Raw genomic sequence first — 12516 nt, 5'->3', positions numbered from 1 at the left:
GCTGTCAAAGCATAATTGCCAGTTACTTTAGAGATTGCACCAACCTTCAAATACTTGCGGGCAAATCTGGGTAATGCTCCAAGAAAACAAGTCGATGCCTTTAGCCTTTTTAGTGTAAAGGAAATCATTTGATTGTCAGTCATCTGAGTCAAAATGTGTAGTGTGTTACCAAAATATGATTTGACAAGGGGTTCCACTTTCTTCCACCGGGAAATCTTCTCTGGCTCAAAAACAAACCCATCCTTTGCATCGATTCCAAGAATTTTTCTGAACACATGGTCCATCTCCGACAAAGTGAAAAACATAACCTTATTGAAGACATGACTGCTGGCAATACTATACTTATTTGCAAATGCTTCCTCCTCTCCATCACCATAATGGCAAGCAGTTCGATACGCCCTCAGAAGGTTGAAAACAGTCCCCATGTGATGTTCCTCCTTAATAACCCTGCACCATGCGTCGACTAAAGTAGTAGTAAGGCGGGAGCTGGATTCATCAACTTGAGACAGATCTTTGCTGCTATCTTTTGGCAGTGCTTCCTTAGTGTCATCAGCACCCTGAAACAAAAATCCAGTAACCCAACCTACCAAAGAGAGAGAAAGAAAGAAAATTTTATTTAACAAGTAAAAGAAGGCATTAGGAACATACCTTCTCCTCTTCATCACTAAACTCAAGTAATTCTTTGTCATGCTCTTCTAAAAATTTGAAGAATTCTGGGTCCTGCCGCAGAAACCACGTAAGCCATTTAGTCAAAAGTGCAGGTTCTAGAAATTAACATGTTCAAGATACTAAAAAAGTGTCATAATAAATTTTAATCGAATTAAACATTAAGATTATGCAACTCTCATTATCAATGGGATGAAATTCAACAATCCTTCGCCTTCTTTAGTCAAATGGCCTAAGAACCTTGCAGAAAAGCAAGGCTTATGGGACATCCAGGTGGCTGAAGGAATGACGAGAGGAGGCGAGGTTGAGGGGCGGGCCGGGGGGGGGGGAGAGAGAGAGAGAGAGAGAGAGAGAGAGAGAGAGAGAGAGAGAGAGAGAGAGAGAGAGCGCAAAAACTCATTCACTCAAGATTGTGCTCGTACAACTAGATGATAAGGATGAGGGGGCAAGGGTCACTTATCTACTGATAAGTGATTACGGCTAGGCTCATGAAGCTGCCACATCATCAACATAATAATAGGTGACATAAAAGCTAATAAATGTGCCTACTGCTAAATTGGCAAGGGTCACTTATCTACTGATAAGTGATTAGGGCTAGGCTCATGAAGCTGCCACATCATCAACATAATAATATATGTGCCTATTGCTAAATTGGCTATTTTCTTATTTTTCTAAGTAATTTCTATTTAATGAAATTAGGACTATCTAGATTGTGCACCAACTCTCAAGTTAGGAACTGTAGGTCTACAACATTGACAAAGCCATCACGAACAGACATCTTTGATGTGTAATATGATGGGTGACATAAAGCATCGCGGAGTTCTTCTGTGGGAGAGACCGGGTAATGGATATATTCCTAATGCATCACTGGATGGGTGACGAAAGCACCAGTTGCACCCAGTAAGGGAATATTCCATGGTCTGAGGAATATTCCATGGTCTGAGGAACTGAGTAAGAGTTACGCGTAAGATGCAAGCACATGAATGAAGATGGGTTCTAAGAAGCTTTGAAGAAATGCATATGCTTTCTGAAAAGCAAGTTGCTTCTTGAGTGCTTTCTCGGAAAGCACATGCTTTCTTGTAAAGGAGTCTATGTTTGCATTGCATCTATGCATGAGATTGCATCTAGGGACGCCTAGGATGTGTTTGTGTAACGCGACGGACACCACGTGCCAACTAAAAAGAACAGACTGAGATAGACGTTTAGCACTTCAAACAACTGAACAAAAAGGAAGAGACTTCACATGAGACACGGAGTGGCGTAGTACCACCCCCAAAGTGCACTAGCCCCAAACTGTGGCACCCCTTTCGATATTTCTCTATATTGCTTCAACGAGGTACAACACTTGTGGCTCTGCTCTGCATCTCCCGCTGGTAGAATCCCATAGAGTGAGCCCTTAGTACATATTTAAAGGTTCTTGGTTATCCAAATGAAAAGCATCGTGTCTAAAAGCATCTGTCTTAAAAGCTAGCACCCACAGGGCTATCCGTACAGCGTTGCCACGTCAGCAACCGTCAACGCAATTGGCGGAAGGTCCATATAGCTGCAACATCATGGTCTCTACGCAAGTTGGGGTGTGTGTGTGATCTTTTGCTTTATTTTCAGGGGTTTAGGCCCCTCGGGTTCTTTAAAGTTGGTGGGTACTAGAAAATTAACTCAAAAGAGGCAAACTGGACACTTGCCAAGCCCATCTGCAAGATATTTCAGTTGGGGGTGCCCAATTTGAGAGAAGGGGGTCGATTTGGGCTGCTGGAGCTTCATTGTGAGACCACAGTGTGTGTCAATAGTGGGTGCAGGTGATCTCAATTTTGATGAAAAGCTTGCCTTCTTCCCTGTTCTATGTAGCATGATGAATCTGCTCTCGTGCACCTCTCCCCCCCTTTGAATACAGAATCATAATGCCCAGCTCAAGGACTTTCCATCTATATGTACAGTTGTGTGGGTTCATGCTCATATGCCGAGGCAAGAGCCTCTTGTCCAGGTACTAGAATAGCTAATTGCTAATCCCCCGCAGGTGCAGGTGAACTCGGAGAGATCTCGTCCGATTCAAAAGGCAAGTAGCTCTACAAGTATGGGAGTACGAGGGCTTGCTACGGATGCGACAGGCACGCGAAACAGAGCCCGAAACAGTAAATTATAGCCTGCTGTGTATTTTTGTAGGTTTAAGGTTTTGACCCTAATTGATCCCTAATACCCCCAGGAGCTTCGAGGAAGGGAGGGGATCACTCTACAGGTGATCTGGTGCAGTTTCGGGGCAGAAACAGAGCAATCAGCATGCTGCAGATTCTCCCCAGGCTTGGGAAAGTGCTCATATGCACCGGGAAAGTCACCTTTTGTATGGGGATTTTGCCTGTGAAGCCTCCTACTGCGGTTAAGTTGCCAAAATCGGGCTAGAGTAGGTCATCTTCAGCCCGGTAAGAGCGGGATAGCTCGTAGGAACTTGCAATTTTCTCCCAAGTTTTATAAGAATAAAGAAATACCAAAAGGGGCGCCAATCTTTGGGGCCTACAGGGTGTCGTTGTCTGCTTGGAAGCACTCTAGCTCCCAGGCCATGCTTTGTTTGGAGTGTTAATTCCAGTCACCGGTTTATTCGTGAAGTTTCTCTACGTCGTAAAGTCGACTAAAGTTTATCAAGTAAAGAATCAAGTGAAAGCTAAAGTCTACCGCCCTACGGGCCGGTTTCATGGTTTTGTTTCCGGACAAAATCACTTTTCCTTAAAGAGTGAGCCTTGGTTGGTTTGCGGCGAAGACAAAGAGCAGCAACTTCGAATTGCACTATGGTTGATAGAACGAATGACACCGGGGAAGAGGGTTCCTCTTTACAGGATAGAAAGGCTATTTCTCCTCCAGTGTTCGAACGTGGCGAAAGTTCACGGCCACCCCTGTCTGTACCTTTTGTTGCTTTGAATGCTCCACAAGGTCAAGGATTTATGATTGGGCAGCTAGAAGAGGATACATTTTGGACACAGTTGGTTGCTACTGTGAATGAGTTTTCTCGGTTGGTGCGGAATCCTAGGTTTATGGAATTTCTGCAAGCGCCACCAATGGCACAGCACACAAGGCAACTTTCACATGCAGGAGAGCCCGTTGAGGCTCAAGCCCAGGTCCCTTGTGCGTCTCAACAAGGCAGGGAGCACTCGCATGTTGCAAAGAGTCGGTTGGGACTCCAAGACAAATTCCTTATGTCCAAGAAAGGTTAGGACGCACAGGCTTAACCAGTTCAGCTAGCCACCTTTCAAAGTCCAAATGTTACATTAAATGGACAGGGAACAGTTTCCAAGCTATCCAACAAGTTTTTCCACCACCCACAGTACATCCTGGGTATTTCGAGGTCGATCAGTGTTTCAGAGCATGGCTGGTTATGCGCCTAGAAACCAGCAATATATGCCGGAACAGTCTTTGGGTGTATGCAAGGCATGATGCCAAACCCCATGTATGGTATTATTGGCATACAGTAAGAGTTTAAGTGCAATCAGGGCCAGTTTGGGGTGCCACAGGGAAATTTTAGCATGGCTGGTTTTTCAGACCAACAGACACATATGGCACCAGTGACTCAGAATGTCAATGGCCAAGGGACAGCATCTGGAATCCTAAAAAGGACTCTTCGCCTGCCCACTCTAATGCATGGGTCATGGGATACTTGAACTTCATAAAGGTTTGCAACGCTTGCTTCTTTGGGCCGCGCCGAAAGCGACACAAAGTCATCTGTGGCTCCTTCAATGCTTCAACTTTGTCTATAGTCATGCCGCTACCTTCTTTAAGGATCTCCGAGGATGAAAATTCCTGAAACCACTTTCAACACAAAAACATGAACATACCCATTCCATGTAAAGTGACTAGAAAAATTCTAGTCTTTCGAAAAGACTGTGCATGCAATGGAGATGAACATAGAGACAGAGTGTCAAACCGTTCATCAAACACACGCAAACAATGGGGTCGAATCTTGACTTTCAAATCTAAATCAATCAACTCTAGCAAATCACAATGGAAATGCCGACGCTTGATGCTCGATCCTTCTTGGCTCTGTCGGATATTGTGTCATGCCAAGGAAGAGACATGGAATGTGAATTCCTTAGGTGCAAACATTTCATCTTTTCATGAGTAACCCGCATACATCCATGCTCATTCATGAGTGAATCGTGTTCATCGTACGATATGTCATGCCTATGAAAAGGGATCACATAAGGACGGTAACTAAAATGCAGGAAAGCATCACGAATGAAACGCTCGACCAATGCGTGCTGACTAATCATTCAAACACAGAATACTTCTTGTGGAGGTTCTTGGGACCTCAACTTGAGAGCCAAGATCCGTTCTACAAAGTATCAACTAAACCATCATCCTTGTGAACAATCACATCTTTATCCTGCAAATCATCATGCTTGTGAGTAATCACATCTATATCGTGCAAATCATCATGCTTATCATTATCATGCAAATCATATGTGTCGTGCTTTGGAAAAGAAGAGGCTGAGAGAGTCTCCTTCTCCGAAGTCTTTTCAATCTTCGCCTGCACATTAGAAATGAGAGATGAAGAATGAACAACTTGCTCTCCACGAATGACAATGGGAGAGTCACTTTTGGCATTGAAAGTTAATGTATTTTCCGCCCAACCAATGAGAGGGTTATGCTCACGAAACCATCGAATGCCTAAAAGCATATCACATCCTGAAAGAGGAGAGACTATAAATTTTCTGTGGAAGGACGCTTGTTGAACAGTGAACAAAACATCAAGGCACTCTTGCGTGATGAGAGTCCATACCGAGAGAGAATCCTAACACCTCGAAAGGAGATGTCTTGCTAACCTCCAAGCGGGCTCTTTTGACAAGAGAGTCACTAATCAAATCATGCATACTGCCTGGGCCAAACAATATAACAAAACGCTGACCCTTCAACATGACCATAACATTAATGAGAGACTCATCAATGGGAGGCAGAGTTACCGGGGAACGCCCCCTAGCCTCCATTCCGGCGTTCCGGGGGGCAGTTCCCTTCCCGAACGTTCCGAAACGTCCCGGAACGTCTGACGTTTCGGGTGGCCAGTGCAAACCGGAACGGCCGTTCCGGAACGTTCCGGAATGCCCCTGGAACGGCCAACGGCTACAAACAAATTTGGCAAAAATTGAAAAAATTGAAGTAAATGTTTGGGCTTCTGTTTGAAGTGTGCAAGGCCTCAAGGACTCATAAAATGCACCCCCCTCCCCCTTTCTCTCCACAAGCTAATCCTCAAGGCTCAAGCTCTCTCCCTCTCACACTCTCAAGATCTCTCTCTCTCAAGACTCACTCTCTCAAGGCTCAACTCGGTGCCACGTCACTACCATGTCCGTATTTCGGCCAGACTGTATTCCCCGGGATTGTCCATGCCAATGTTTGTGTGTACACATGGATAGCCACGTCACCAGTTTGTGACACTTGCTCTCGTGCATCTCTCTCTCCCCTTTGGCATATACAGTAATGCCCAACTAGTTGGGCTACTCAGATGAATATGTACAGTTCTAGGGGTTTATGCCCGTTTGCCAAGGCAAGAGCCTTCTGAACACGAACCGGATTAGCTAATTGCTAATCCCCCACAGGTATGCACAGTTCCATCGCAAAAGATTGCAAATTTGGAGATTTTTCTCGTGTGAAAACTCGTCCAATTCACAGGGGAACTTTCCCATTGCGTGTTGGAGCCCCTGGGCGTGAAGCTATGTGTAACATTTAATGGCCTAGTAACTGTGTGTAGCGGAAAATAGCATGAACATAGTGAGCATTTCATTAGAATAGATTCCTAATGAGAATAACAAGAGTGCTTGGGTGGAGAGAGCAACAAAAAGTATAACACCTAGTTAGATAGCATGAACAATACTTCAAAAGAGAGAGAAATTAAACTATTAACAGTTGAGGACCGGATTTACATGGTGCCGGTCCCCCCTCCAAAAGGCTTTGTATTATGGTTTCCCATCAAGAGAGACATTTTACAATACAATTCTTTGTGTTCCTCCAATACTAGCTAGTGCAATGAAGATGGAAGCTTCAAGCACTAAGCAAAACACTTATCAAACACAACATCAATTCCCTCACGGTCTCAGGCCCAAGACCTCACACACCTTCGAAGATGGTGAGAGCTAGCGGTGTATGAGAGTAGATTGAGAGGAAGGAGGAGTAGTCTTACGAGAAAGATGTAAATCTCCTCACATAATCACTCATATTAGCATAGCTTAGCTTAGTAATTAGCATGGTAGAGGAGATGAGCATGCATTGAAGCTTGTCTCTTGGTTGGATTTGCATCACAAAGCCAAGAGTTGTTGGTGTGGGCCTCCCTTCTCACAAGCTTGAAGTAGGTGATAAGCTTTACATTAAAGCTTGAGAAGGAGAGAGAGAGTCTTCTTGCTTCACACATGGACTAGTGTGAGTGTGTATGCAATAATGCCTTTGAAAAATCAGCCCCCTCTCTCTCTTGGTCGACCCCTCTTGCTATTTGCTCATTCTGACAACCCATTGGTCCATGCCAGGCTTAGCCAATGAAATTTAAGCAGCATTAGTGATAGCCTTCTGAAATGTGTCCCCCTTTCCCCTTTTGTGAGAGCTTTAGGTAATTAATTAACTACTAAGCTCTCATTGGACCCCTTTGTCTCCTGGCCATTAGGAATCGGGCAAGCCATTGGGCTATTGAATGCTCATTGGACCCCTTGGGAGACTGTCCAATAGTCTTTTAGAGACTTTTATTAAGTGTTTTTAAATTGATTAAACTAGATTTACTCTAGCCTAATTCTCATTGGTCCACCTCCATGGCCATCCAATAGGATTTGAGTACACCTTGTGGGCATCTAGGCCAGGGAGCTGACATGTATCCCTCTTTTCCTGTGTAAAGGAGCTTGTGAGTGTGTGTGTGTGTGTGTGTGTGTGTTTTTCTCTCTCATCTCCTACTTCTAGGGCTCGCCCCCTCTTATGTAGGGATGCATGAAGACTTTTTTGGTACACACACAAAGCATCCAATTTCCCTAGTGATGACCTTTGGACACAACCTTTGAATTTTGGAACCTTAGCATTTTGGAAGTCTTAATGGGCTGAACCTTAGGGTCTTTTAAGCCCATTGTTGCACCTTGCTCTTTTGCAGATGGCCCCCCCTTTGGATCCCTAGTTTCCCTCCTTTGGATCCCTACTGTGGCCGGTCTGCCAGCTTAACCAATATTCTAGCTTTTTCTTCCCTGGCACTACTTCCCCATATTAAATGATCAGTTTAACATGAGAAAATCATTTCACAAAATTAGATATTAGTTATTATGACATTACCTCTCTCTTGAAATTATAGTCGTCCTCGACTATGGTGTAGAGAGGATAAAGCATATTCATTAGTCTTTTTTCTAGCGGGTAGAGGATCCCTATGTTACCCTACGACATCGTTCGAGAATGGATGACTAGTCCATTTGGCGCTTTACAGCCTAAGCTGCCGCAAGCATGTCTGCACATTAGTCCTATTAATCTTCCATAGTAGAGTGACAAGCTCTAATTGGTGTTTGGGAGACGTCGTCTCCGCAAACTTGATCTAAGCATGCATACTACTTCACATTTGTGCACAACAAAGAAAAAGAGAGTCTTATAAGACAAAAACTTTGTTCATTTTAAACATTTGTACATTTGCTTACTCTAGGGAAGCATTGTAAGCATTGGCAAGGTTTAGGTTATCCTTTAGTTGTATGCCTTGCATCCATCTAGCATCTTCAAAAGGATAATTCTTAAACTTAATAAGGTATCGTCGGATAGTCTTACCGCCTCTTAGTACCTTGTCTTCATGTTGGAGAATGGACTCTGGCTGCAACACCTCTTCTTGGTCCTCGATCTCCGGTGGGTCTTCAATAGTTGGTTCTTGTGGTGGCTCTTCTTTGTAAGGCTTTAGAAGGCTCACATGGAAAGCATTCTGTATGAGCCAATGGCTAGGCAACTTGAGTTGATAGGCCATCTCATTGATTTGCCTAAGAATCTGGAAGGGACCATAGTATCTTTTTGCTAACTTAGCATAGTACTTTTGGTGTCCCGTAGGATTCTTGCCAGTCGTGTGCCTTAATCGAGCCTTGGGAAATTTGAGTAAGACCCAATCATTTTCTTTAAAGGCTTGGGCTCTTCTGTGCTTGTCAGCAGCAGCCTTTTGCCTTTGCTGTGAGATAGAGATAGCATCTTTAATCTTTTGGAAAAATTCTTGTAGGTCTCGGCTATACTCATCTGTAGCGAAGATCTTCCCGTGTACCTTAAGTAGCAGGGGACTTTTTTATCTTCCCTCAATTACCTCAAAAGGTGCTTTTCCCGTGGAAGTATGTACAGTGTTATTGTAGGCATACTCCACTAAGGATAAGTACTTCTCCCATTGGGACCTTTAATCTACTTCCGTTACATAGGCTTTTAATATCTCAAGAATTGTTAGGTTAGCTATTCACTTTGGCCATCCATTTGTGGATGATAGGCCGAAGAGAAATTTAGCCTTGTCCCTAAATTCTCAAAGAGACCCTTCCAGAAATTACTAGTCATTCTAGGACCTCTATCCGACACTATGGACATTGGCGAGCCATGGTACTTGAAGATTTGTGAACTGAAGAGGGTTGCCATTTGATGGGCTTTGATAGTCTTTTTGACAGGTATAAAATGAGCTTGTTTACTGAACATGTCTACTATCGTCCATATTCCCGTATTCCCATGGATAAACTTAGGCAATCCAAAGATAAAATCCATAGACATGCTCTCCCACGGTGAATTAGGGATTAGCAAAGGTTGAAGCAATCGAGATTGCTTCCCTCTATCAAACTTCGTCTTTTGGCATACTACACATTTAGAAACATACTCTTGTATGTTTGCTTTCATGGTAGACCAATAGAAATATGTTTCAATCCCTTTTAGGGTAGATTGAATCCCTCTATGCCCCGTGTCACCAGCCAATGGCAATTCCATTTTTGTTTATTTTCTCTTTCTTTGGGAAATTTCATTTGTTTTACCTTTTGGAAACACCCCTCTGGAAATCTAACTGCCCTGCATTGCATAGCCAGTGTGGAACTGTTCAGAGAGAGTCCAGGCCTGAGGGCTAAAGAGCACTAAGGTTGGACAAGGACTATGGTTAGCCAAAGTGGGGTCATTGGCCAGCCAAAGCGGAATCCTTTGCTACATAGGCTACATTTCAGTACTGGGCGTGGCTGCAGTGTACAAAGAGCGTCAGATGACCTAGAAGAATGTAATGGCAAAAACTCCTAAATTTTAGGGACTGCTATTTTTGGACGGCAAAATGTCTTCGCGTCATTACATGCAGTTTGACATGGGGATCATTTTGTTACTCTGTGGCCAAGTCAATAGAGGCTACAGGTGAGATATTTTTAGACCCGAGGGTCTAAAGCGAGAAAATGCACAAATGAGTGACACTTGGCACTCTCAGGCCAGTTTACTACTTAAAGAGAAGGCAAAAACGTGATTTTCAGCTGTGAGCTCGTTTTTTAGTGCTGTCACACAGGTGGGAGAGCTTCAATGGAGTGTTGGCTTACCCTCTATGTACAGTGAGGTGCAGGATGTCATGACCTGCACACCTCTCACTGCTCTCTCTCTCCCCTATTCTTTATGGTTATGCCCATCAGATTGACCAATGTACAGTTGTGTGGGTTCATGCGCGATTGCCGAGGCAAGAGCCTCTTGCACACGTACTGGATTAGCTAGCGGCTAATCCCCCGCAGGTATAGGTGAATTCGGAGAAGTTTCACGTCCGAAATCTTGTCCGATTCAAAGGGCAAGTAGCCCTACAGGTGCGAGAGCTCGAGGTCTTGCTACAGATGCGACCGGCACGCGAAACGGAGCCCAAAACAGGGAATTACAGCCTGCTGTATATTTTAGCAAGTGTAGGGTTTTGGCCCTAAACGGACCCTAATACCCCCAGGAAGTTCGGGGACGCAAGGGGATTGTTGTACAAGTGATCTGGCACATTTTCAGGGCAGAAAACAGAGAATTCAACGTGCTGCAAATTCTCGCCAGGTTTTGCAAAGTGTCCGTATGCATCGGGAAAGTCATCTAATGCGTGGGGATACTGACTGTGAAGGGTCCTAGTACAATTATGCTTCCGAAATCGGGCCAAAACAGAAGAAATTCAACGCAGATTGTGCGGGGCGGCTTGTAGGGAACCACAGCTTTTATTCCCTCTTTTAAAGAATAAAGAAATACCGAAAGGGGCGCCTATTTAGGGGCCAATCTGGTGTCTGACTCGCATACAGATGCATTCTAGCATCTGTATTGCATCTAGCATATGTATCCCATTCCCCTCTCTTGTGTCATTATAGCAGACGACTAATAATGGGTGAAAGCTAAATCAAGGTTTGAAGTAAAGTCTACCGCCCTTTTTGAAGTTAACAGGCCGGTTTCATGGTTCCATCGACGGGATTAAATCACTTTTTCCTCAAAAAGTGAGCCTTGGTGAGTTTGGGTTAAAGACACACAGAGAGAGTTTGGGATGACCTTGAAAACACAGAGAGTTTGTAAGTAGATCGAGTGGATTTACAGGTGAGAAAGGCTACGAGAGTCTTTCTTTGGATACACGTGAGAAAGGCTACGAGTCTTTCTTTGGATACAGGATGGATGGCAACAAGGAAGAGGGTTCCTCTTCAGAGGATAGGCAGCCTATTCCAACTCTACATGAAATTGGCGAGAGTTCAGGCCAAGCAGAGAAAGCTTTGCAGGTTGTTACTGCTGTGACCATGTTCAAGCAATTGATGGAGAATCCAAGATTTATGGAGTTCATACAATCTTCATCAATAGCACATCAAGTTCAAGGCAATTTTGGCACGCCAGGAACAATGTTTAGGGGTATGCAAGGCATGGTGCCCAACCCCATGTATGCAAACATTGGTTTGCACCCAAGATTTCAGGGCACACAAGGTCAGTTTGGGGTGTCACAAGGCAACTTGGGTATGGCTGGTTTTTCAATCCCATCAATGAATATGACACCTAGTCAACATGTTACTGGCCAAGGAGTACAGATGGCTCCCATAGGTGTACCCATTATGCAAACTGTCTCTTTTGACAATTTGGAGTCAATGGATAAGCTAAAGCCATACAAAGAAGATGATCAGTGAGTCCATTGACACATTCAATGGCTTTGATGAGAGGACAAAGGTTTTCTCTTTTCTCGAACAGTTTGACAAAGCATTTGTTGGAAGGAGCATTTAAAGTCAGAAAAGCTGCCACTTTTCTGGAAAAAAAAATGCAAGTCAGTGGTGGAATACACTGTTGTTACAAGGACAGACTCTTTCCACTTGGAATGATTTCATACAAGTACCAAATTAGCTAAAGGCTAATTCAAAACAGGTACAGGATGATTTAACAAGATTTCAAATCTCATGTAAATCAAAGGGCAAGTAGTCCTACTGATGCAGAAGATCAAAGGCTACGAATTGGTGCGATTGGCATGCAAAACAGAGCTCGAAGGAAGAAAATACAGCTTGCTGTATTTTTCTACAGATTTAGGGTTTTGATCCTATTTGATGCTTTTTTGTCCCAAGAGCTTTGGGGAAGCTAGAGGACAGTAATACAAGTGATCTCGAGCATTTTAGGAGCTAAAAACAGAGAATTCAGCGTGCTGAATTTCCAGGATAGGTTTGCAAAAGTGCTCTATTATGCGTGGATAATCACTTGGATAAGTGGATTTTTGGTTGTGAAGGTTTCTACTACAGTTATGCTGCCAAAATTGGGTCAAAAAGAGAATTCTCAGCCCAATAAAAGTGACAACATAAGGGTAGATCACAGGTTAATCTCCAAAGATCAAGATGAAGAGCACAGAAAGATTGTTTTCGATGCTCAGTATGCAAATCAGTTATATTGCATAAAGGCTGAAATTGCCTGAGATTT

General features: G+C 43.8%; 1 protein-coding gene across 1 annotated transcript in view; it reads right to left on the bottom strand.

The window, feature by feature from the left end:
• The window catches only part of LOC147443913 (Noc2p family), a 78255-nt gene that overhangs the window by 44552 nt on the left and 21187 nt on the right, over positions 1-12516 (bottom strand). Inside the window, exons 6-7 of the mRNA XM_086526711.1 lie at positions 649-720; positions 45-557 (exon numbers count right to left, since the gene is read on the bottom strand). Of these exons, the coding sequence (XP_086382837.1) occupies positions 45-557; positions 649-720 (585 nt within the window). The remainder of the gene's footprint in view (positions 1-44; positions 558-648; positions 721-12516) is intronic.

This window comes from Adiantum capillus-veneris, chromosome 13 (assembly GCF_014529385.1).
Source record: "Adiantum capillus-veneris isolate H3 chromosome 13, ASM1452938v2, whole genome shotgun sequence".
NCBI classification, from domain to species: domain Eukaryota; kingdom Viridiplantae; phylum Streptophyta; class Polypodiopsida; order Polypodiales; family Pteridaceae; genus Adiantum; species Adiantum capillus-veneris.
This window is presented reverse-complemented; position numbering and strand designations above follow the sequence as displayed.